We start from the raw sequence: 24,836 nt of genomic DNA, 5'->3' as shown, positions 1-24,836 counted from the left end.
CACTTGATAAGGTACTTACCAACCCTAAAGAATTATTAGCATGGTTGCATCTTTTGCTCTTGCCTATATGTACCCTTAATATGTACATGCCTAGGTGTTCAAAAGAGGAGAGGTCTGGTGTTATGAAGAAGTTACAGATGGACAACATCAATCAGGCTCTACTGCGATGGAAAGAAATCAGTGGATGTATCAATGTCATTGAGCAACATTTGGCAGCATCCAAGCAAGATTATCAACTAAGCAGACCAAACAGGAAAAAGAAGTTTAGTACCAATCTGCAGGCTTGCCAGAAGAAACTGAATTTTGGTCACTATACGGCCGCAATACGGGTTTTATCCTCTGGTGGCTTAGCACCCAATTCTGCGGAAACTTTGCAAGAACTCAGCCTTAAACATCCCAGTGCCCCTTTACCGTCCATTCCAGCTGAGCCCATTGGTGCTGCTGCTTTCTCAGTTGATTCTAAATCAGTTCTTGATGCTTTGAGGAGTTTACCTAGAGGTACTTCATGTGGATGTGATGGGATGAGAGCACAACATCTCTTAGATGCAATGAGTGGAGCAGCTGGTGCAGTGGCAGAGGATCTATTATCTTCAATGGCAGGGGTGGTTAATCTTTTGTTGGAAGGGAATTGTCCATCGGTTTTAGGTGAGTATATTGCTAGTGCTCCGCTAATCCCTCTTCTCAAACCAGGTGGAGGACTTAGGCCTATTGATGTTGGCACTATATGGAGGACATTGTTTTCAAAACTTGCAGCTAGGTCAGTTTGCAAGGACATGGTATCTTACTTAGGAAATCATCAATTTGGTGTAGGCATCCCATGTGGCGTTGAGGGTATCATACATTCTGCCAATAGGATCTTGGAGATGAAAGGTACTCAAAACTCTATGTTTATGTTGTTAATCGACTTTTCTAACGCTTTTAATCTGGTTTATTGAATCACCTTAATCCTTGAGGTTAGACTTAGATGTCCCAGCATCTCTAAGTGGGTTGAGTTTTGTTATGCATCTCCGACAAAGCTTTATTATAATTAGTTAGTTCTTTCTTCTGCCACTGGGGTAGGGTGATCCTTTGGGTCCTTTATTATTTTCCTTAGTTTTTCACCCTCTTGTGAATAAGATATCGAGTCATTGTAGCCTTGATTTCCACACCTGGTACTTGGATGATGGTACGATAGCCGGTGACACCATGGAGGTGGCTAAAGCTATGTCGTTAATTCAAGCTGAGGGTATCTGTCGTGGATTACATCTTAACATCAACAAGACAGAGCTTTTCTGGCCTATCATTGATCCTAAAAGTCTTGAAGATGGGGTTTTTCCTTCCAATATCAGTAGGCCTGATCAGGGTGTTAAGCTGTTAGGAGGTCCAGTAAGTCTTAACTTACAAATTTTTTGTGACCTGGTGAAGAGTAAGATTGATAAAAAGGATGGAACAAAAGATAAATATTGTCTTGTTTGCTTTGATATTCATAACAAGGAAATGGATTCCACCACAAATTTCACTTTTTAACGGTAATATAGAGGAATATAGCTCAATCCAGATTGAATCTGTATCACCCCAAAACTAGCAACTGACTAATCTAAAATATTAACTATAATATAAGGCACTAAGGATATAAACATCTATCAAAAGTAATAAATTACAAGTTCTAACCAAAGATTAACCCAAAAATAAACCCACTCTAACATACATTACATGAACTCCTATCAAATGATACATATTCAATAATGAGTTGGTTTGCAGACAGATTATAAAAACAAAAAAAAAACATAGCAGAAGATAACCAACTAAACGGACTCAACTCCTCTGAGCATCCAAAATTTGAACCACTATGCCCAACGTGCACAACTTGATTTGTCGTTGAAACTGAAAGTGGGAATTGAGTGAGCACATCATCCCTAAAAGGGGTGCCCAGTATAAATAACAACTTACTTTCAAGTAATCACTAGTATGATTTGAAGACAATGCAAATTTTGTAGAAAACCGATAAAACACGAAAAGACAGTAAAACATATTGAAATTATAGTAGTACTGAAAATATAAAGTTTTACTAACCAATCAACCTGCACACATTCACAACCGTAATAATAATATTTAAGCGACGTAATCCTTCGGAGTAGCAAGGCATGATTGTTGCGGAGTCTTCAATGATCATTAAAGTACCGTGAGGTTTTCCGGCCTCGAAGTCATAAACGATGTGTACCTTACCAGTACCTCATTCTACGCGCAATCTACATAGCAAGTACTCAAAGAAAACAAATTATGGCAATAGTATATCCGACTGAAAGTCTAAATTTTATGGAATGCCATCACATTCCATAAAACAAGTCCAACAACCACCTACAATATTCCCAACATTCCTTTCCTAAAATACTGGAACAAAATATAATAGCTTTTGAAAGTAATTTAAAAAAACAGTAAACATCCTTGTGTGAGACATGCGTTGACCTTACAAAAATAGGGAAAATATATTGGTGACACGAGTCCACACCTATTGGGTTATTAATGGCAGCACTTTTCGCTGCTCCTATAAGCATAAAATATATATAACCTTTCGGGCACACATCTCACACCAATCAAAAGGAAACCTTATCCCTTTCATGCTAACAATAAATAAAGATTGTAACACTTTCCAGACAATGGAAAGAATCACATTTTGAAATTAAGTAAATACTCCCAAACACATATATTAGTTGTTTCTAAAGATCCCATCCCAAAATGTATAAGAAAATTAGTTTGTATTACACACATAATACATGTATACACATATCATATACTAGCAAAGATATGCATGGGATTCACAATAGATAGATTTGTAAAAAATAATGAATACAAGAGAGTTCGTTATCGATTCCCACCTATTTTGATGATAAGCCTCGCCTACCTAGATATCCACAATCCACTGGTTCGTCTTTTGAATCGATCGTTCTTAATAAAGAGTAACTGTTAATCACACAAGCACTCTAGAATTATCCAAAAGGCTAACACAAGGTTCATAACATAATTTGATACAATTCTCTAGTTATAGGCTAAGTGAACTATCTAATGGTTCTAAGCATATTTATAATTCTACATCTTATTATTATATACTTTTAGTTTATCTAAGAGTTTACTAATCTAATTAGATTGAATTTATAGTCCATTTGATAAGTCTAATGAGTATCTACAACTTTGTAGAAGGAACAAAATGTTAATTCAGACCATAAGGGTCCAATTTATCTAAATAGGAAAACTATGCCTAAGCCCAAACCCACTAAACAAGCCCATTAACTTAAGGCATGTTCCATCTGAGTCAACTAACAGTCGCTAACGGTCAATGGGTTCAATTAACAGTCAACATCTAATGTCAAGGTGTCAAAGTACAGTCAAAAGTCAACTGAGTCAAATCGTTCAAGGTCCACTGAGTCAAGTCTGGCCAAGTCTGGTCACTGAGTTAACTCAGTCAGATACACTAAGTCAGATAAGCAGATTGAGTCAGCTAGACTGACTGGGATGACGACTATCAGTCTTAAGTTCAAGAAGCAGATGTCAAACAATCAAAGCGAAAAACATAAACCTCATAAGATCAATTCTAGCAGAAGCAACTTTTTAGTTCTAATTCACACTAACTCTAACTGAAATCTTTCTTACATATTCACAGTTCACTACAACCTATTACACATAGACCAACAACTCTTGTATCAGTTATGCAATCCATAACTAGCTCCATTACCAATCCATTACCATTCTGCATATGGATCACCAACAACCTCTTCATACTCTTCACCTACAACTCAATTTGGCTTCTACCAACAACTGCACAACATCAACAACATTCTCATGATGAAACACTCATCTTAGGTAACACATCATATTCACTCTCAACACACAAAACATATGGAACCTGAATTTCATCTATAACTGCATCTCAAGATCATCTTCCAGCTATTACATCACCACTTGTTCTGTTATTTGTTGTCAACAGTTATAAACCTCCACCAATTACAGCTAAAACTCAGTCATACCACCTGTATCACTTGAACACTGCACAACCTTTGCTCCTTTTGTAACCTCTAAACTTCAACCACAATTCTAACTACATCAGCTAACATCCTCAACTGCATCTCAATCATCTTCAGTTAAACCAAGTGTAAAATTAATAATCCATCTCTCATATCTCAACAGTATCACCACCAAAATTCCCTTTAAAATATCATTCTAACCACCATATCTCAACCATAACTATTTCAGAACTACCATCTTCATATCTGTAATTCCATCTTCAAAAGTAACATCTTCTTCATAACCAATCATCTAAATTCAACTTAGACTGCCCTAATACCAATTCATCTTCCTTCCAGTACTGTTCAAATGATTACCAATTACGAACTCAAACTCTAATTATATTTCTTCATTGTAGAACCCTAAATCAATAACTCAACTTCAATCACCACTTCTCAGTTCATCATCCTCATCTGAAATACCCAATTCAGGAACCCTAATCTCCATCCTCAATTTATTGAAACCCTAACCCGTGAAACTAATTTCCTAGAGAAACTAAAATTAAACATTATACAACCCTCTCTACTAAAGAACAACAAACCCGTGAAAATAATTCACCAAAACAAACACAATTTCATAAAAAGAAAATCATCAAAGCAGAAACCATAAATTACTCTCCAATTTACCTTTTTCTGAGAATTCTGAGTACAATAATCACATCAACACCACCTCCAACAGATACCCCTTGATCAAACTCTACTTCTCTCGAACTCAAAATCTCTATTTCAGATTCCTACTTCAACAACAGGCGAAGAACATGGAAAGAAAAAAGAAAGAAGAGGAAAGAGAAAGGAGAAGAGAAAATGAATTTCTCTTACGCAAGATTTGGATGAGACCCAAGAAAATACTAAGGCACCCATTGACTTGGATAAGGGCATCCAGGTCGGTCTAAATAAAAATTACTATTTTTCCCTTCATACTTTCCCTTCATACTAATTTGATGGTAGCTTCTTCATCCGGTATCCGAATGACACGTTCGAGTAGTCCATTTCACGTAACTTTTCGAGTTCTATTCAACAATACTAATTTCGAATCTAAATTATTGTTAGATTAATTTCTATTAATTAAAATCAATATTATCTAATTGAGTCATTTTTGGTTAATTCGTTTTTTGACTGGTCTAATAGCGTTGACGAGCTTGAGGGTCGTTACAAAATCACATAGTAAAGTTGGTGTATTAAACCTTAATCAATAGAATGGTGCACGTTGGTACTACCTTTATTACCCAATCACTAAAGATTCAATACCTTTACAAAAGCGTTCCCCTAACAGTCGTATTTTTTTAGCATATGACTCGACCACATCAAAATATAAGATGATATACTCAGAGATTTATAGGCCGAGTTATTTAGCATATAATGTCTCTTATTGCTTTGTTTTCGATAATGATCTTGGAAAGTGGAAAACCTTTTCAATGATTTTCCATATGGAAATTGTTACCACATCTTACCTTATACTAAGATACTTGCATCAAAGACTTATTTCAGTTTCCTCAGATCATGTTATGCATTGGATTTGTAGAGATCTTGATTCTAAACAAGGAGGGATACTTAGTTTTGATGTACGCACTGAGATTTTCTCTTTACTAAAATTCCAAGTGAGGTAGTACATATTTGGAGTAGTAATCTACTGGATATGGAAGGATTACTATGGCTTGTTCATCCATTGAAGTCTCCTACTAATTATCGGTGAAAACTATGGTATTTGGAGTACTAATTCTGGCAGCAATATGCTGGAGCATTTGGAAGTCGAGAAACGCCGTAGTTTTTGATAACGCTTCAATCACTACTGATTCAGTCATCAAAAAAGTCAAGATGCAGGTGTACTCTTGGTGCAGAAATTATGTAGAACTCAAAGGGCTTTCTTTAAATTATACTCTTGCAAACTGGGACTCTTTCTTTATAACTTAGCCTTCTTGGTTGTTGTCTTTTTTTGGGATGTTATTTTCTTTTCTTGAGGCTCATTGCGAGCTTTGAGTTCTTGGGTCTGTAAGCTCTTTTGAGACCCTCTTCGCTTACTTCTGGTAGGCCTTTTGTAAAATCTTTTACCTTTGCCGATTGAAAAAAAACAACTATGGTATTTGAAGAGAAATGGTGGAAATAAAAAATGGGTGGAGAAAGGCATAATTGATTTTTCAGGCGCAGGGAGATTGTTGAAAGATACTATATTACCCAAGCCTTTCTTATTCCTTACCGATCCTACATTCAAAGTCTTTGTTAAATTTGTCAAATATGGCTACACCAAGAAATCTATTTACTCTTATGATATGGATTTATAGCAATGGGAATTTGTCTCCGAGAATAATGGAGCTTTCATAAGTTATTGGAATGCTAACCGCAGTAGTGTTCTTGAGAAGCACAGTGAAGTCCCAAGTTAATAACTGCAGGCACAACGATGATGACCGATAATTAAGAACCACATCACTTACTTCTGCAATCAACCATCCATTCATGTATTCAACATCACCCATTTTTATTTTTTGGGTAAGCTTTTTCAGTGCATATGTTAGGTGGATTTTTTCTTCTTAAAGAAGCATTTTGAGTCAATATCCGAATTTTTTCCTTGCCATCAAATATAGTCTTACCTATAAATATACTGTGGGATTATTTTTAGTCATGTGTTTTATTGAAGGACATGAATAAACCACAATCCCATAATTTCCATTGCGGGCAATATTGCTTTAACTCGCATGAAACAACAAACTCCATCATTTTATACAAATATGAGTACAACAGTAATTGAAGAGTTCAAGAGACACTGGAAAAAATACCAGCCAAAAAGTAATTGAAGAGTTCATGCACACGAGTTAACTAATTACTAAAAAAACCTTACAAAATACATAGGAAGTTACTCATTCATGAGAGTCTCCCAATTGCTCCAAATGAGACTATGAGTAACAAGTTTAAACGTATCAGAATCACATGACCATACAACTACAAGTTTTTTGACAAGATCAACTAATTACTAAATTACAACTCTCTGCAGCTTAAAAAAAACGAAGGAAAAAAAAACGTAATAAATTGCATTGTACCACGATTACGGTTCTGTTGGAAGAACATACAAAGCGAAACGGAAGAGACTAAAATATTCCTCAAAACTTTCCTGCTTCGTATCTTTTATATCCGATCTTATCTATCGCTTGACTGTTAAGTTGTCCTTAATGGCGGAAAAACTAATACTGCGCCATCTTCCTGCACAAAAAATAAACAAAATAAAATTGTGGTTTGGTAGTTTACTATAATCTATGTTGTTTCTAGTTGTCTTTGATCAGAACGTGCGACACATAGACATCCATTATGCTCCAGAAGATGATGTTCAACTACTAAAATCTTTGGTCGGGAGCATCCGGCTACGATGTGGTCGGGCCAAATACTCAAAATATGTTGTCTCTTTTCTTTTTTTGATACGTATATAAACTAAAAAACTACCCCTCCAAATCCCAGCAAAAAAATTCACTTTTTGAGAAAAAGAGGAAGTTAATAAAAAAAAATTAGTTAAATAATTGACTGTTTTGTGCTTTATTTTCTATTTTATAGTATTGTACGTGTCAAAAAAGAACATCGTAGTCGCACAGGGAGTCATCTAAACGACCCTTGCGTTAAGAAGACAGGCCGGCCCAGATTTCCTTTTGTTGAGCTTGGCGTGACCGGCAGCCTGGCCCGGTTAGCCTCTCTAATAAGGGGCCTGGCCAACTACGGTGACTGAAAATTAACTACCATAATCTAATAAAGAAGCCTCCCTCTAAATTTATCTCTCAACCAATTAACACTCCGAGTTAGGGTTTCTGCTTCTGAAATTTTATAGAAGACAACCCAAACCTGATCTCAAACTAAACATCAATCATCAAATTCAAAGAAATTAAACCAAAACATAATCACCAAAAACCTTAAACTCAAAAACAGATTGACTGTAGTCAAGACACATTGACCTTTTCCCTGATCAGAAGGTTCTCTGAGACAATGGCCATGATCAGAGCTTCTCCAGTTACTGGTTTAAGCTTGGTGCCTAGACCATATTCTTCTTCTTCGAGTTCGATTTCATCTAACCGTGTTGTCATGCTTAGAAGAACCCCATTCGTCAATGGCGGTGGTATGCCCCCTCTATCTCTCTCTTAATTTTGTTTGATAGAATCACTTTGAATATTTTGTGATATACGCATTGTAATTGCCGTCGTGTTGGACAAAAACTCTCCATTAGAAACTACATTATCCTAATAAGTAGATGCAGATGTAGAGGAATAGAATTAAAAATATGGTCAGTTCAGTTATACTGCAACCAAGTGCATGGCTGAGGTAGGCACGAACGAGGGGATCGTTAGTTTTGATTTTGCATTAGAAGAAAAAGAAGAATGGGGAGCCTAGTTAAACTCCAGAAGCTACGCAAATACTATGAACTAGAAAAGTTATGCTTATGTTACATATCACCAGCTAGTTCATGTTGCATGTGTCTTTTTCTTCTGGATTACATGTGAATGCTGCCTCATATCAATGCTGTGATTAATGTCAACTCTACGACTTCTTATTCTATCTCGCCAGTTGGTTTTTCTCTGAAAAAGAAAAAATAGCGGATTATTGTTCATCGGCTTAAAGCCTCAAACTCAATTTAGAAGCACAAACACGTTTTTGTTAACTTGTAATTAGTCTGATAACTACGCACTTCTAGGAATCATTCGTGCCTTGTTCTTATCAATTTTTCCTGCAGCGGGATATCTAAGACTTTCAGTGCCAACCACCCGTCCCAATCGATGCATATGTAGGGGAGCGCTTGGTACCCGAATGAACCTTTTCAATCGTTTCGCTAGAGTTGTGAAGGTGAGACGTAGATGAATTTTTTCCGTGCAATTTTTTTGTGCGTTTTTCCTGCTATGCTTGTTCCTAAATCTTATTTCTTACAATTTATATTCATTGTTCTGTCACAAGTGCAGTCTTATGTATCTTCAATCCTTAGCTCCTTTGAAGATCCAGCTAAGATCATAGAGCAAGCTGTGCTTGAAATGAACGACGATTTGGCCAAGATGCGTCAGGCTACTGCGCAGGTACAACTTATATCACACATTAGGCTTTTTTGTTTGAAAAAATGGCAACTGATGATAACAAACACAGCAGAGATATTTACATGTTTTGATGTGGACCGAGTGTTGTTTGCAAGCTTCTTCATCTTTGTGCTTACAGAATTTATTTACTTTTGTGTAGGCGTTAGCAGCTCAAAAGCGATTGGAGACCAAACAGAAAGCTGCACAACAAGCTTCTGAAGACTGGTAACATTTAATATCAAAATTCAAGATAACACCTATAAAATTTAGAGGTTCACTTAGTCGGTGTTTTTTTTTATATAGGTACCGCAGGGCACAACTTTCTCTTGAGAAAGGAGATGAGGATCTTGCTCGAGAAGCATTGAAGAGGCGTAAATCTTATGCTGTGGGCATTATCTTCTAAGAATCTAGCTTAATTACATTAGACATTCTAAATGTTAATTTCTGAATCTGTGAGACCTGTGATAGTTTATGTGGTATACAGGCGAAGTTCTCAATTCACCCCCACCCCTTTCCAACTGGTTATAAAATCACGCGTAGTTTTGGAAGATATATACCTTTAAGGGATTTAAGTAAATGAACAGTCAGATATTTTCTTATTCACTTCAAGAGTGTAGGCAATTCTCTTAGCATACAATCTTATAAGAAATGTGGAAGAGGAGAATATACTTGCTGTATAACGTTGTTTATCGTTTGTCTAACTTATATCTGTGGTTTGCAGGATAATGCAACTTCTTTGAAAGCCGAGCTCGACCGGCATAACAAAGTAGTCGACACTCTCGTCCCAAATATGAAGGTAGCTTATTGTCTTATTGACTTATCTTATTCGTGTTTAATCTTTTTGCTAATAATCATAAAAATGAGACCTCTTGTTGTTTAGTTTCTCCAGATGATGCTTTAGTTTTGTTTACGAGCTTTATATAGCAGCAAATTCAGTGGTTCCTTTTTTCTTTTTCTTTTTCTAGCTTTTGGAAAGCAAAATACAAGAGGCAAAGTTAAAGAAAGACAATCTCATATTTCGTTACCAGTCTGCAGAGTTTGTTCTCAACCTCTTTTTAGTTGATCTATATCTACTCACAGGTTTCCCATTTATGTTCCTTTAAATTTCATGCCTATGCCCGTTCCTTATTTGCTTCATCAGGTTTGCGACCAAGGTGAGTGGAATGTTGGGGAACTTGAATGCAAGCAGTGCTCTTTCAGCTTTTGACAAGATGGAGGAAAAAGGTAAAAGATTTGTTGTAATTCTTTTTCAGTTCCTTCAATTATTTGTGGGCATCACACCTCATGACTCAACTGCAAGGATTATGTGGTAGTGTCACCTCTGAGTGCATTGGTGCAACATTTCCATCTCCGAGTTTTGAAAAACATATGATATGACTCTTCCTTTCCGACAGTGATGGTGATAGAGTCTCAGGCAGAGGCACTTAATCAGCTAACCACAGATGATCTCGAAGCAAAGGTACCTTTTCTTCCTTCATCCTATTTACCACACGTCCACTATTACCCCTGTGATATCCATTTCATTTTTGGCTTCAAATTTGATACTAGTATACATTGTGTCTTTGCAGTTTGCATGCCTAGAGAGCTCAACCGATGACGATCTAGCCAATTTGAAGAAAGAAATGTCAGGCAGAGGAGTGGTACATGTCACTTCTTACTTTTCTACGACCTAAAAGTAGATTATTCTGCATTTGTATCAGTGGTCAACTGGTCATCACACAAATCCACCCGACAGTTATATTAGAAGTTCTAGACAGTGATCCCTGTGATTTTGGTTCCAGTAGTTTGAAACACTTTGTTCTATTCACATGCTTTTAGCTATGCTTACATAATTATTTGCATGTTCACTAGAAAAATTCTCATGATTTTTTTTTCCCATTGGGTAGAGAAAAGAGTTGCTTCCACCTGGTAGATCAGCAGTCATTGTAATAGATGCAGAGATTGAAACAGAACTAGATGAATCAAAGAAAAAGGCGAGCAAGTACTGAACTAAGGAAAAGGACGAGAGACTTGTTTTGACTTTTAAAAAATGAGAAACCTCCAACACATCGACGCGTTTTATCTAAATCTTTTCTCATCTCATTGCACTTAAAAATTTAGTGTATAGTTGAAATGGCGAGAAGCATATGTGATAAATGTGGTATAATTAGCTATCTATACATCTGTTAATCTGAACTCTACTACTTGTCCTATAACGACAAATGTGGTTCATGTTGTTCTTCCTCTGTCTGCGACTCTGCAACTAATATGGCATTTCTGGGGATAAATGTGCTCCTCATAGGCAATGTTCTTGTGCTTCCTAGTCCATTCCGGGTGACTCCAAAGATAGAGGAGAGGGGTTCTATTGTTCCATTGCTCTATTTGATTTTCATCCACATCAAGAGATCCAGGAAGGTAGAAGGCCTGCAAAGAAGCTACAGATAGTTAGCAAATACTGGTCCACCCAACATTCGACTGTAACCTCAATCAAACTAAAACCATGGAACAATACCCTTCCGGAAAGTTTCTGATCGTCCTCCCAGATCAGATCATATGCCTCTCTTTTTTTATCTAGCCTGGGTAATTTAACCAAAGAAAAATTAGAAAGATGGTCTGACATGTACATAGATAGAGAGTGAGTTTTTGTCTGACAGGGCAAAACCTTTCTGTTTCCGGTGGAACAATGAGAATAATGAGCTTTGGTTTAAACTCGAGAGCCTTGTCAATAAACTTGTTTGCTAAATACGCTTTACACCCAAAAGGAGGGTTTAATCCCATGATCTAGTAGAAAACATCAAATGCCACACTTTCAGATAAACTTGAATGTTCCAAATATTTCCACATAAATCAGGTCAGGTAAAATGGTGGATATCTAATAAGAAACACACCAGTTTAGATCCAGCAGGCAGTTCATCCCGACGAACAGTCATCCAATCTCTCCTCTCGAAATTAAAATCATTCTGCACAAAAAGAGTTCATCAATACAACGGTAGTCAGGGCATATATGGGCAGAAACTAAGTAAATGGATGGCATGTGCAGACATGCCTAAGTATTCCTAAGAGTCCAAAATTTGGTACAGAGTACAGAGGTGTGGCTTCTTTGACCAAAAAACTTGAGACATCAGATATACTTGAGACATGCTAACCAGTTCTGAAATTCAATATTTAACCATTCTATGACAGAAGGAAAATGGGAGCACCTTTACTCCACTGCTACCATAAACTGAAGTAACTGTGAAATTTACCTTAGGTGAAAGCAAGTCAAAGTTTTTAAAATTGCACATTTTCCCAGTTTCTTCAAGCTTTTTTTTCATTAAGCAACTGAAATCGTTGGCGCCACAGCAGAAGTCAACTATCTGAAAAGAAAATTTGGCATCATATGCAAAAAATGTTTTTGTTAAAACTCTTACTATTTTAGTAACGGAAAAAGATGCAGTTGACATGAAATTACAAGATACCAAAATGTAACCATGAACTATCTAATAAGCTGCTGGATAAAATAATTGACGACAAGGAACCAAGCAACCTTGATGATTTCTTACCATGTCCCCGTTTTGCACATAAGGGTGAAGCTTATCAACAATCTGCACATAGAAGCTAATGCAGTCAGTGTTCATCTATTCCAGTTAGTTGCTCTTAGACTACCTAGAAGAACTGAAGAAGTTTGGTACTGGAGTTGCTTCTTGTTCTAGAATACAAATGTTATGTATATTTACAAGTACATCTGAGTGGAGTAAAAACCATCTAGACCTACTGCTCCTGTAAGCATTGAGGCATTACAGTCTACAGTGAATGAACTGAAGCTGAAACGGTTTGAGAACTAAGCAAGCCTCTGTTTAAAGTTCATTATCAATTTTTAAAATTTAAAAGATAAACAACAACAAAATTTACCTCCTGAAGCTTATCCAATTTTGTGAAATGACGACCAAAAGATGTGTAGCGCAGGCCATGCAGAGAAGGCGCAAGGTAGACTTTTAGCTTGTTCTACAACAATCTGCTCAATTTGTCAGCAACATGTTTCACATGTGCACATGGTACCTAAAAATAAACATCTTGTTTCTTTGCTAATTTCATGATTCTTAACAGGAGATGCAAGATCAGCTAATCCTTCACAGGTGAGAACGTGTACGTCATCATGATAAAATATAAGAACAAAAATTACCCTCCACTTTGATATCGTGGTGAGAACGTTTGGTTGACAAACAGCTCTAGCTTCCTCTACTCTGCCATTTTTTTCTAACATGTGTATAGCAGTTCGACAAGCCTGCAAATACATCCAAGGTGCAATAATCATCAACAGACAATTAAGATTTTTAAGCACCAACAAAATTTAACGGTTTAATGAAAAACATTTACCTCAACAAACCGATCCACCTTTCCTTGAGAAATGGACTTATCCACATTTTTTAAGAAGTTCGGATAGGTTGATGGTATAGTATGACTTCTTATAACATCCTTTAATGTTATAGTTTCTGATATACTTTTCCTCAAAGTCAGTATCCTGCATTGCACGCATTTAAGACTCAGCAATATGATGAGAAGATGAATAACCAATTTTCACACAGTTAAGATAGTTTTATTGCACCAAGCTCTCCTAGCAAAGGTTTGAGTTGTCATACAAATTCCATAAGAAGTACCTACTGTTATTATAGAAAAATCGTTCAGCCATGGTAGCACCTAACCTGTCTTTGGTCTCACTATCTAAGACGAGAGAAGCAGCGCTCCGGAGCTTTTCGGTTTTATGGCCATGTATGTCCTTCCTTTCATCAGCTACGTAGGGCTTCCCCATCTTCCTTTTTAGCACAGTGGTACTGTTCTTTATAGGAAGGCATACCTTTTCAGCCAACTTTGGCTTCTTGGAAAAGGTTGTTTCGCTTATAAAGTGGCCAGATGGAGCACTTCTTTTCTTTAAAAGAGTCTTTCCCTTATCAGATAGCAAATCTTGCCGCTCAAATATCTTGCTTTGTTCACCATGGGGAAATTTTATATGGTTTCTCTTAGGTGTTCCATATGATTCAATTTGATGCTTCCTGGGACAAGATCATCAACCAATCAAGCCGAACGCTTTGCAAGAAAAGATAAAAACATCAGGAGTAAATATAAGAACTTACAAACAATATATCAGTATACGATTGTTTGGCAAGAGACCATCCCAAGCCCTTACAGCTTCTGCATCCTCTGATACTTCATAGGCAATCCTCCTGAACAACACAATTAATGAATTGACACACAACATACTATTTTGAAGAAAATAAATAACATCAAACATAATGAGAAAGAATACTTGCTACCTGGGTAAGCATTTCCGGTGGTATGCCTTTGGACAACGTCTGCAAACAACAAAGTTTAACTCGTGAACGTCCTTGTTCTCTCGCTCTTTACACATAGAGCATTGATGGGCAGGACAAGTAAATGATTCTCCGGCGAAAATCTTTTGCTTATACTCTTCTGCTTCAGCATCATTCTCAGGGAAAAGAAGTTTTGAAACACACTCTGGATGATAAAAATATCCACAAAGTGCAGAGACACACGTCAAAACCTGAAATAAGATGTGAAAACATGAGTTCTGCATCTATGGATATCCAAATTTACAGACTGAATATAACCAAGCAAGTACTGTTCCTGTTGGAAAATTTCCTTTGATGTTTCTTTTGCTTTAGCTCTGTCTATTGCTACTACTATATCAATACTATCATCAAGTGGAGATCAGAAAGATATATCTATTGCTGGAAGAGACGCGTCGAAGAAAAAACTCTAGCTACGTCTACCAAAAGGTTTAGATACTTAAAAAGCATAACGTCGGTTCTATATAGCTTCTTCCTTTTTTCCCTTTTTGATGGATAGTCTAATATACTACAAACATGATAAATGCAATTGCACTGCAGCAGTTGTGTAAGTAACAGATCCATACCTCAGGCTGATTCTCTTTATCGGAGGATCCCAAAATTCCACAGACATAGCACTGGTGCTGTTTGTGTTTACAATTCTCACATAAAAAGTTTTGAATTGCCTGCACGAAACCAACAAGCTTACAATGAATAGACCATACACACTATACTACATGCATATAAAGTTATCAAAAGATGTCGCAAGAATAGAGACCCATACTTGAACTTGATCCTTAGAAAAGCCCAGGGATCTACAATCTGACTCTACGCCGTCATGCACGGTGGCATGAAAAGACCTCAAGCACCTTCCCTCGCAGCTAAATTAAGAAAAGGCAACATCGTGGTCACATACATCAATGTTCCAAAAATAAGGATATCAACAGCAGCAATGAATAGAATAAACAGGTTTAACAGGTGCGTCCTCTCTATGATGACATGTTAGCAACATAAATTAACATTCAAAACTCTTGACAAATACACCAAGATTTGTCAGCCCTTGGAAGTGAAGTGATACGCAAACTAACAGCGTTCTCTCTCTTTTTTTAGACGCACTAAAGGCAGAACAAAAAAGTTCCAATTCACTCCATTTATTTCCATATTTTCTTTTTCTTAAAGCTGCAATTATCTCAGTTATAAGAACCATCACTAAAGTTTGAACATAATGTAACACTGCAGACTCTAGTACTCCACCTTGGCCAAAAAAATTATCCCGTACCCAAGTCATGAATAATGATATCGCATAACCTATACGTGCACTTAGTAAAATAAAAAATCACAGTCATATTAAGAGTTCCAATCATGCATAGAGATGATATCAGTGTTCTGAACACCAGCACAGCACAAAAGGTACCCTGACGTATGGTTGAGTCATAAGTGATTAAGTAAAGAACCACGTGGCTCACCACAAAATTTCACCACCATTATCACAGATTGAACAGACAGAATCAAATAGATCTGTCTCTTGTTCGTCTCCATCTTCACCTTCATCGCCAAATGCTCCATCCAATTCTTCATCATCATCATCTACTACAAATTTACTCTTTTTTGCTATCAGCGCAGTATAAACATCCTATACCAGACTAGTCAGTACTGCGGAGTAGCAAAAAAGGCATTCATCAAAGTAAGAGAGAACAGTGGGAAACACAAACCTCATTAGAGGCTTCTGCCATAGAAGGATTTTGAAGGAATGCTTGTAGAAACTGTTTCAATAAAATATTGCCAAGGCATATGATAAACACCTGAACAAAATATGGTTTCTTGCTAGCTACAATACTAGAGCAGCGTATATTCACAAAGAGAAAGTAAGCTAATAACAACAGGATCCCCCAATTTGAGTTTTGTAACCATCCCCCATTGTAATGCACTCACATTCAAATAAGAACCGACACAATTACAAAATTCCAATTTTACTTATTTGACATATACAAATTTATTATTCTGCTCAGCATATCCAGGCATGTATTCATAATCCTTGTAGTAGAATACGGAGGGTACTATGAAGATGTAACAACTGCTCAAACACTGAAGGTCTAGTGGTAATAGTTTAGTAACCTAGTCAAGCAGTTTCGCTCTCTCACAGAAACGTATTTGGTGAAGTCATTTTCCGAGAGAGACGAGATCTTAGCAACTGCTAAAACGAACTATTTTCATGGAAACGAAAAAATAAAAATAAATAAAAAATTCTCAAATGCTGAAACTTAAAGTCTTAAAATGAGACCCGAATCATACACTGTTCCTCAAATCGAAATATATAACTAAGCCTAATTATAATATTTCAAATCGAACCGCATACAAGAACCTAATAGTTAGTCTTTGCAATATTCATCTGTAATCTCTAATAGACAATAAGCAAACCTAATAATTAGTCTTTGCAAGTCAAAAATAAATTATGCATCGAATTTTGACAATGCAATGGGTATACATGTAGCATTAACTAATCATAAGGTTGTCAACCAAAGTGTCATACTATTAGTTCATTCATTCAACAGTGGATAATTGAGTATAACTTGACAAAGACGAGTCAAAATTCTCCTATTCTATCAATAAATATTTCCTCGGTGAATGTCAGAATTGTTGCTCTATAAAATATTATACATACCTTTGATTCTGATAAAGTTTCATCATGCTTCACTGCGTCATTAATTAAAGCGATGTGATCAATCAGATCATTCACAGAAGGTTTGACCTCATACAAACTGCATATGACCAAACAATATATCAGATCTATTAAACCTTTAGAGAAACATAAGAAATCTTAATCAAGTAAGTTTGCAAACCTGAAAAGTTTTCTTAAGCGATCCCAAAAGGGCTCTACTAATGTATCTGGATTCCTCTTCAGATAGTGTAGAGCACTCAATGTTATCAAAACGGTCCTGATTGTAGGCTCATAGCTCTTCCTTGGCTTTAGAAGCTTAATCCAGCTCTTCTCCTTGGAAAACACCAATATTCGAGGTTCTTTGTCTAAAAGCTCGAATTTCCATGAAATTACTGGTTTATAGATTGGTTGCAGCCCACCATCTGCAGTTCCTTGCAAGAAAATCTGCTTTTCAAGGGATTCTGGATTTGCCTCCCCGGTCCAACAGATAGGCAAATCGCAAAAAGTAATCGGCTCATTCCTATCGTCAACAAAGTGGAAGTTGTCCACGAATTGTGCCATATCATCCGCTTCATCATCTGAGAAATCCATTTTTACTAGCCTGATACTTTTACGACAAAACCTAAATACAAGCGAAAGATGAAATCACAGAATCAATCAAGCCAATAGCTAACCAGATTCCCAAATAAATAAACACCTGAGTGCAAATGACAACAGGTTTAAGCAATAACAAAATATTCAAAACATCCACAAAGTTCATAAGGAATCTCCTAATTAACAACAAGTCTAGCCCATTTGCACTAGCAATTCAACCAGGGAAAACTAAGTGATGAAATTCTATAACATGGAGGGTAGTAACTAGTAAGGCAAAATATGCCTAGGTCTACAAACGCACTCCTTACAAGCACTGGTTGAGACACTATCATAAACAGTACAAATACGACATACAACAATGCTGCTTTCACTTAATCTAACCTAGTAGATCATAAGGATAATAGTCACATTGAATTTCTTAAAGAATCTAAACAAACATTTTATCATGTCTGATAAGCATTTCTACTAAGAAAGCCTTAAATAAAAACAATAATACTAGCAAAACCAAAATCCACTGAAAAACAAGGAAAATCCTAAATAATATTGAACTAAAAACTGTGAAAATGGACTGATAATCGCAATAATGAGCAATAAAATAGTCATTTATTCGAATACCACAGAATCATTACCCTAGACAATTCGATTGAAGCTTTTTTTTCCTAGACAAAATACTTGTTATTCTTGTGTGATGAGACCTATGGAGAGAGGAACTAAAGAAGAAGAAGAAGATGATGATGATGATGATGATGAAGCTGAGATTCTTCTTCCTACTTATCCTTCATTTTATGAAAATTCTCTTGAGGGAGAAAAATTTCCACTCTGCTGCTTCTTTGATCAAAATGGGACTGACACAGTAGTAGAAACCCTTGAATGAAAAATTCAAGTGAATATTTCTTTTTGTAAATGACGGAAATAACCTTATACTGTGAATAGTACGGTTTGCTTTGTTTTATGACGCGTGCTGGGTTCGTTCCCGGAAAAGAGAGATTACAAAACTCTTTTTTTTTGTGATCACCACACGTTTCTTCCGAAGTATTAATAGAGAATAACATTTAGTAAGGGAGACATGTTATTTCATTCATGTATTTCAGTGCTAAATTTTTCATCACATAAATAGCTCATGGAAGGGTTTATATAGTTTCCAATGCATGGAACTATTTTACATTAACCTGCCATCTGGAGATGTACGTGTCTTTACTCGGTTAAGCTGATCACGTTGGATAAGGTTCAACTGCTTAGTATTTGTTTCTTGTGGTGATGTATATCTCAAATAGGAGCACCTGCTTGATCAAATGGTGGGCAGGCACAATCCAAATTTCGGCTATTTATAACACTCCTCCTTGGATGACCACCATTTGCAAATATTGTCTTGTTTATTCTTTGTCGGAAAAACCCGATGTGACCAAAATCCGAGCAAAATTTGTTGTCTCCTCAAAACTTCGAGTGTTTAGTGCATCCTTGACGTCACGTACTGAACGCAGGAAAATATGAGTTCCCATAACAATGATAAACCCGCAGATGTTGCCTCGTTAAAAACCTTGCCAGCAAAAATCCAACTGGGATAAAAACTAGTCGAAGAAAAAGGAGTACAACATCGGTAGCTTTAAAGTGATGATGGTAGTCACACATTTTCTCCCGGCGCCGAAATTGTGTCAGGAAAACCATTTGGGATAAAACGTGAACACTGGAAGCTCACAACAATACTGTCGATGTAGCTTGTTTGACTTCGTGTCGAACTTATCAGGAAAACCGTGTTCGGTAAAAACCTTAAGAGTATAGTGTGGTAATCCGATCACTGATACCGCCAAAAATTCTATGAACATGATGTTTACCGTTTTAAGGTTGTTATCTCATTAAAAACCTTGTCAGGAAAAACCCAGGGGGACAAAACCTGTACGTAGGAAAACATGAGTACCCAGAACAATGGTATATCCGCAGATGTCGCCTCGTTATAAATCTTGCCCTGAAAAACCCAGAGGGATAAAAACCAGGACGAAGGAAAAAGAGTACAACACGTCGAACTGCGGATAACAGTGGACTCGCATGCCTCATTAAAAACCTTGACAAGGAAACCCCAGCGGGACAAAACCTTGACTAAGGAAAAAGAGTACACGACGCAAGGTCCAACATTATCAGGAAAACCATTTAGGAAAAACCTGAGCTTAGAAAGAGGGTGGTCGCCGCCACAAAATATTTTCTTTGACAAGATTTACGCCAGGAAAACCACTTGGGATAAAACCTGAACGCCTGCGTCAGGAAAATCGCTTGGGACAAAACCTGACCACCAAAATTCAGAATAATGCCGACGTCGAAGAGCATGTTGCCTCGTTAAAAACCTCGTCTGGAAAACCACGTGGGACAAAACCAGACCAAAGGAAAAGAGTACAACGGACGTCGCCCAATGACAGTGCTGGATACGCATATGCTGCCTCGTTAAAACCTTGACAAGAAAAACCCATTGGGACAAAACCTTAGTGAAGGAAAAAGAGTACAACGCGTTTAAGTCCAGCCAAAGATTCTACGAGTTTACCCCCCCTGAAGCATGCCTTCTTAAAGCGGTTGGTGGTGTGGACATTTTACAGCCTTTAGAAAAATTGCTTTACTAAGTTCAGTTTATGGAGGATTGACTGCCAGATTTTGCGTCGGGTGAACAATCGCCATTGTACACCTCGCATTTAAATCCTCCGCCCATTGCACACCAAATTCAGTTTTTCCGCTTTAACTTCAGGCATAATAATGAAATGCCTTTTGTAAACTCATAAATACCGTAGAATCAATTTCAGCCTCTAAAGGTAACCTGCAAAACAAAAGTTAGAACATAACAAGATAATGCATGTATTATATTCGTATATGGTACTTCTGGACCATAAAGTATTATTTCTACGTACGTATCAGATAGATCGATCACTTCCCATTTTTGGGAATTACACAGTAATAGTGCTAATTTAGTAGCACAATAAGTTTTAAGAGTATCAAAACTAAATACTCTGGTAATACAGACAAGTTTTATCATGCTAGCATGTCCTCGAACTTCAGGTCGAGCAAATATTTCAATTTCAGCGAGATCTCAGAATTTAATTCAAGCGTGGATTTTAGCGCTATTAAGTGCTCGTTAAGAGGCCAAGGCTGATATCATCAACTTATCCGGAATTTAGTCATTTTTCAACAACTCAAAACAAACAAAGGATTGTTCACAAAATTCTCCACTTCTAACTGGTGATTATGACTTGATTTCAAGCCTGACATAGTTCAAAAAGTCAGGTGGCTGCCTGAGTTGGAAACTCGAATCCTTCAGGGATTCATTACATTCACTAGTCATAACAAGATGCAATATGATTCCTTCATGGACTACCACGCTAAAGTGCATCTATATTAGGAGAATACTGTTCGTTTTACAGAATCAATCCTGGGGGGGTTCAGCAGGAAAAACCCTTAAATCGCACCTTGAGCGATTATAGTACTCTCTCTACGCTTCATCTCAAACACCAACCTGTAATATTCAGGCCTCATGATTTTTACGGTGTGAGTCGGATCCGATCTTTTGCGCTTTTTGGAGAGATTCCATCCTCTACCTTATTTTGAGGGGAGTAGACTATATGCCTACCAATCACGATGTCGATGTTCCTCTGCAGAGGGGTACATAACCACCATTGTAAATAGATAATCGACAATCATATATAATCTAACACATTCTCTAGTACATGCACACTTAATAAAAGTTTCACAGACTGGTACCAGCGCCACTTCAGGGGCATTATCATCTCCTTATTTTCAATGAGGGGTTTCAAACTTAGAGAATGCAGATCATATTTTGATAGTCTCCACGAGCACTATCTATAGTCTCTCTTCAAGAGCACTACATATTAGAAAAGTGATTGGACTCTCTTTTGAGAGGCATATATATGAGGCAGTTATTCAGGCCTCAAGCGTGTTTGAATACACGACTTGGTCATTGCGAGATGCATGATTTAACCTGCTGTGACAACTTCTTGTGTCTGCATCCTCAAGAAAGTGACAAACAAAAGTTTTCAAGAGCTACTGCAGTTATTTGTTTTAATCATGAGTAATATCCAACACCTCAATTACATCCAATATCTTGGTGTGAGAAAACAAGTGAGATGTTTCACGCCAATTCTAGTGGCAGTCGAACTTTCTTTGATCAGGATAAAAACTTAATCGGATAACCTATTTAAATGTCGACATTGCTTACTGCAACCTTTAGGTGGTGCATGTCATCTCCATGACTTCAAGGGAAATCCCTTAAATTTGTCGACACAATACTTGCCATCTTCAGGTGGCAGTCTTTGTCCCCCTGGTTAAGGCGGGAAAACCTTTTTAGGTTATCAACATAATTTGCACCATCCTCTTGTGGTGACTTTTCTCCCCCTGATTAAAATGGGAGAACCTTAAAGTTTATCAACCTTACTCACGCCAACTTCTGGTGGAAGGTTGTCATGCCAACTTCTGCTGACATCTTAGTTTTCCTGATCATGGCGGAAACATTACTACCTCATTTCTGGAAGCTCCCAGTTCCATAATTATGTCCAATTTTCAAAGACAACTCTACTCATGATAGTTTTTGGGTGTTAATTAAACCATACAGAAGTATCCCAAAAACAGTTGCAAGCTTGACAAAAGATGAGACATTTCATGCCGTTCCTTTTAACGACTTACTTCCTCCCCTAACGGCGGGAATACAGTCTCATCTGCAATAAGACATTACCAGCTCAGGGTTTTAAATGTCTTATGAATCGAAACCAACATATATAGTTAGGTGACACTATGGACCAAACACGTAAATTTAAGATGTAAGGTTGCTTCCCAAAACAATATTGATGGTAAATAGTTGGTCGAGCAATCAACTAAAGATGCTTAAACAAAGGAACTCAACTAAACCATGTCGAGTGCGCACATGTGCTAGTTATAAGCTCGATATAATACCAACTGAAGGCAAAGCATCAAAAGCCTATAAATTTACCATTAAAATAAATGGACTCAACTAGAAAGTCCAAAAATGGATACGCAACCACAAGATTTGCACGAACAGTTTGGCAAAATCTAACATTACGTGTTAATATAACAAGATACCATCCAACGGATGTGTCTTTCAATACCACAAAGTATTGAAACTTGTCCATAGTGTAGGGTGAATAAGTCCTACAAATGCCACCATAAATCCTATACAGGATTGTTGGTTATTCAACGAAGTACCATAATGCTTCTGTTAATGCCACTTAAATAGCCAAATGTCTCAGGGAACAAACAACACAATTTACATCCTTAGCTTTTGGTTCTATAGAGGATGTCTATGAGCATTTCGTATCGTTCTACTCATTTTGGTAGAACTTGGGTGTCCAAATCACACATGCCCAAGCATGAATAATTCAAGGGTCATTAAACTTCTGGCTAATGACAATGTGGAATTCGACTGTTCGAATTCTCCTATGGCACACCCCATAATAGAGCGTTTCTTTACAACGTACTTCTGGTACAAATGAAGTAACAAAATACTCCACAAAAATGCTCATTTATCGTTTCAAGGTGGTAATACCAAATATTCTAAGACTCAACGGATTCTTCTGGAGCCTGATAGAATATAAGGCAAATACTACACCACCAGATAAAATGATATACGCCTTGTGCAGACGTCTATCATACTATTTGAACCTGAAATGATATTTTACATTTCGCAAAACCTCTACAAGGTTACAAAAATAGTTCGAAAATTTGTGTTTGTTGTTCCCTTGTCTTTGAGACAAATATCTCCATCGTCTATTAAATATGGACAAATTACTTCAGGAATCCATATCCGTTAGTACAGGTAGACGAGAGAAAGATAGCAGAGCCATCAACAAAAACATTTGGTAATTATGGGCTACTTCGGGAACCCAAAATTTTATGTCTTATTCCTGGAACCCATAGACCACTTCTGGAGCCTAATATGGATTACTACAGGAAACCACAAATTACACGTTGGATTGCTTCTGGAGTCGACAATGTCTCATGGATTACTTCGGGAATCCATTATTTACAAAAATAAGCAAAGAAAAATAAACAAAACTTAAAACAAAGAAAACAAATATGGTACCGATATAATAAATCTCCATTTTCGTCCATCGGGGGTCGACGAAATATTAATTTACAAGTGTGCAAATGGATACATGCTTTATAGAAAAATTCCTCAATATCAGTCACAAGTCACTTCAGGGACCGCTGATGGAAACTGGCTAGCACTTTATAACAGGTCGCTTCTGGGACCAACGAGCTAGCGGAGCAAACATTTTGCACCCATATTATTTCACACGATGTTCCATCTTCTGGTGGAACTATTTCAAAATTTCCGGAGATTATCAAAGCTAAGAAAATCAAATTTACGTCATCCCAGGAAGGAGGCAATTTCTCGCTCAACCGGTATTAAACTGTTAGTACCACAATAAATAAAAAGATAATTATTAAAATTCGACAAACTACAATTCCTGTCTTACCCGTGACCCTGCTTATGCAGGCCAAAAGCACAAATACCTTTTTGACATACACTGTTTAATCGGTCACCAAAATGATAACGCGTTTTGATCCACTAAGATTCTGGTCACACAAAATATCAATTAGTGGAGATTATACGTACAATACAAATTAAAATAAGTGTACATAAAATCGGAAAAGAAAGCTTAGCCATCATGTTTGTGCCGCCAACTTCACAATATTTAGTGAAGTTCAATGTTTGTCCTTGTTTAATCAACAAGAGCACACGTCCATGGTTTATATTTCTCCACCATGGCATTTCGGGAAGCAGATTTCATTTGTATTGTGATTAAATCATCCGATCATGGTTGAAGAGCTAATTTCGTGCAGATAACGTTTTGTGATCATCACACGTTTCTTCCGAAGTATTAATAGGGAATAACATTTAGTAAGGGAGACATGTTATTTCATTCATGTATTTCAGTGCTAAATTTTTCATCACATAAATAGCTCATGGAAGGGTTTATATAGTTTCCAATGCATGGAACTATTTTACATTAACCTGCCATCTGGAAATGTACGTGTCTTTACTCGGTTAAGCTGATCACGTTGGATAAGGATCAGCTGCTTAGTATTTGTCTCTTGTGGTGATGTATATCTCAAATAGGAGCACCTGCTTGATCAAATGGTGGGCAGGCACAATCCGAATTTCAGCTATTTATAACACTTTCTTTTTTCAATACGAAAA

General features: G+C 37.0%; 2 protein-coding genes across 2 annotated transcripts; one reads left to right on the top strand and one right to left on the bottom strand.

Moving 5' to 3' along the window:
• Positions 1-7,830: 7,830 nt before the first annotated feature.
• LOC113275121 (probable membrane-associated 30 kDa protein, chloroplastic) lies at positions 7,831-11,062 on the top strand. The gene is made up of 11 exons (XM_026524566.1): positions 7,831-8,127; positions 8,740-8,849; positions 8,963-9,073; positions 9,231-9,295; positions 9,374-9,455; positions 9,792-9,866; positions 10,036-10,106; positions 10,212-10,294; positions 10,465-10,529; positions 10,639-10,707; positions 10,957-11,062. The coding sequence occupies exons 1-11, from the start codon at positions 7,998-8,000 to the stop codon at positions 11,056-11,058; spliced, it is 963 nt and encodes a 320-aa protein (XP_026380351.1). The 5' UTR covers positions 7,831-7,997; the 3' UTR covers positions 11,059-11,062.
• Positions 11,056-18,470, bottom strand: LOC113275120 (protein ENHANCED DOWNY MILDEW 2-like). The gene is made up of 19 exons (XM_026524565.1): positions 18,256-18,470; positions 17,214-17,654; positions 17,036-17,132; positions 16,086-16,136; positions 15,840-16,006; positions 15,158-15,254; positions 14,961-15,059; positions 14,341-14,588; positions 14,161-14,250; positions 13,732-14,079; positions 13,406-13,550; positions 13,212-13,313; positions 12,941-13,033; positions 12,592-12,633; positions 12,295-12,405; positions 11,938-12,009; positions 11,712-11,830; positions 11,562-11,625; positions 11,056-11,473 (listed from the first exon to the last, which is right to left on the bottom strand). Exons 2-19 carry the CDS (start codon positions 17,621-17,623, stop codon positions 11,279-11,281), a joined length of 2,550 nt encoding a protein of 849 aa, XP_026380350.1. The 5' UTR covers positions 17,624-17,654; positions 18,256-18,470; the 3' UTR covers positions 11,056-11,278.
• Positions 18,471-24,836: the final 6,366 nt, after the last annotated feature.

This window comes from Papaver somniferum, chromosome 4 (assembly GCF_003573695.1).
Source record: "Papaver somniferum cultivar HN1 chromosome 4, ASM357369v1, whole genome shotgun sequence".
NCBI classification, from domain to species: Eukaryota; Viridiplantae; Streptophyta; class Magnoliopsida; order Ranunculales; family Papaveraceae; genus Papaver; species Papaver somniferum.
Note: the sequence above shows the minus strand (reverse complement) of the source record. Positions and strands in the feature narration are given on the sequence as shown.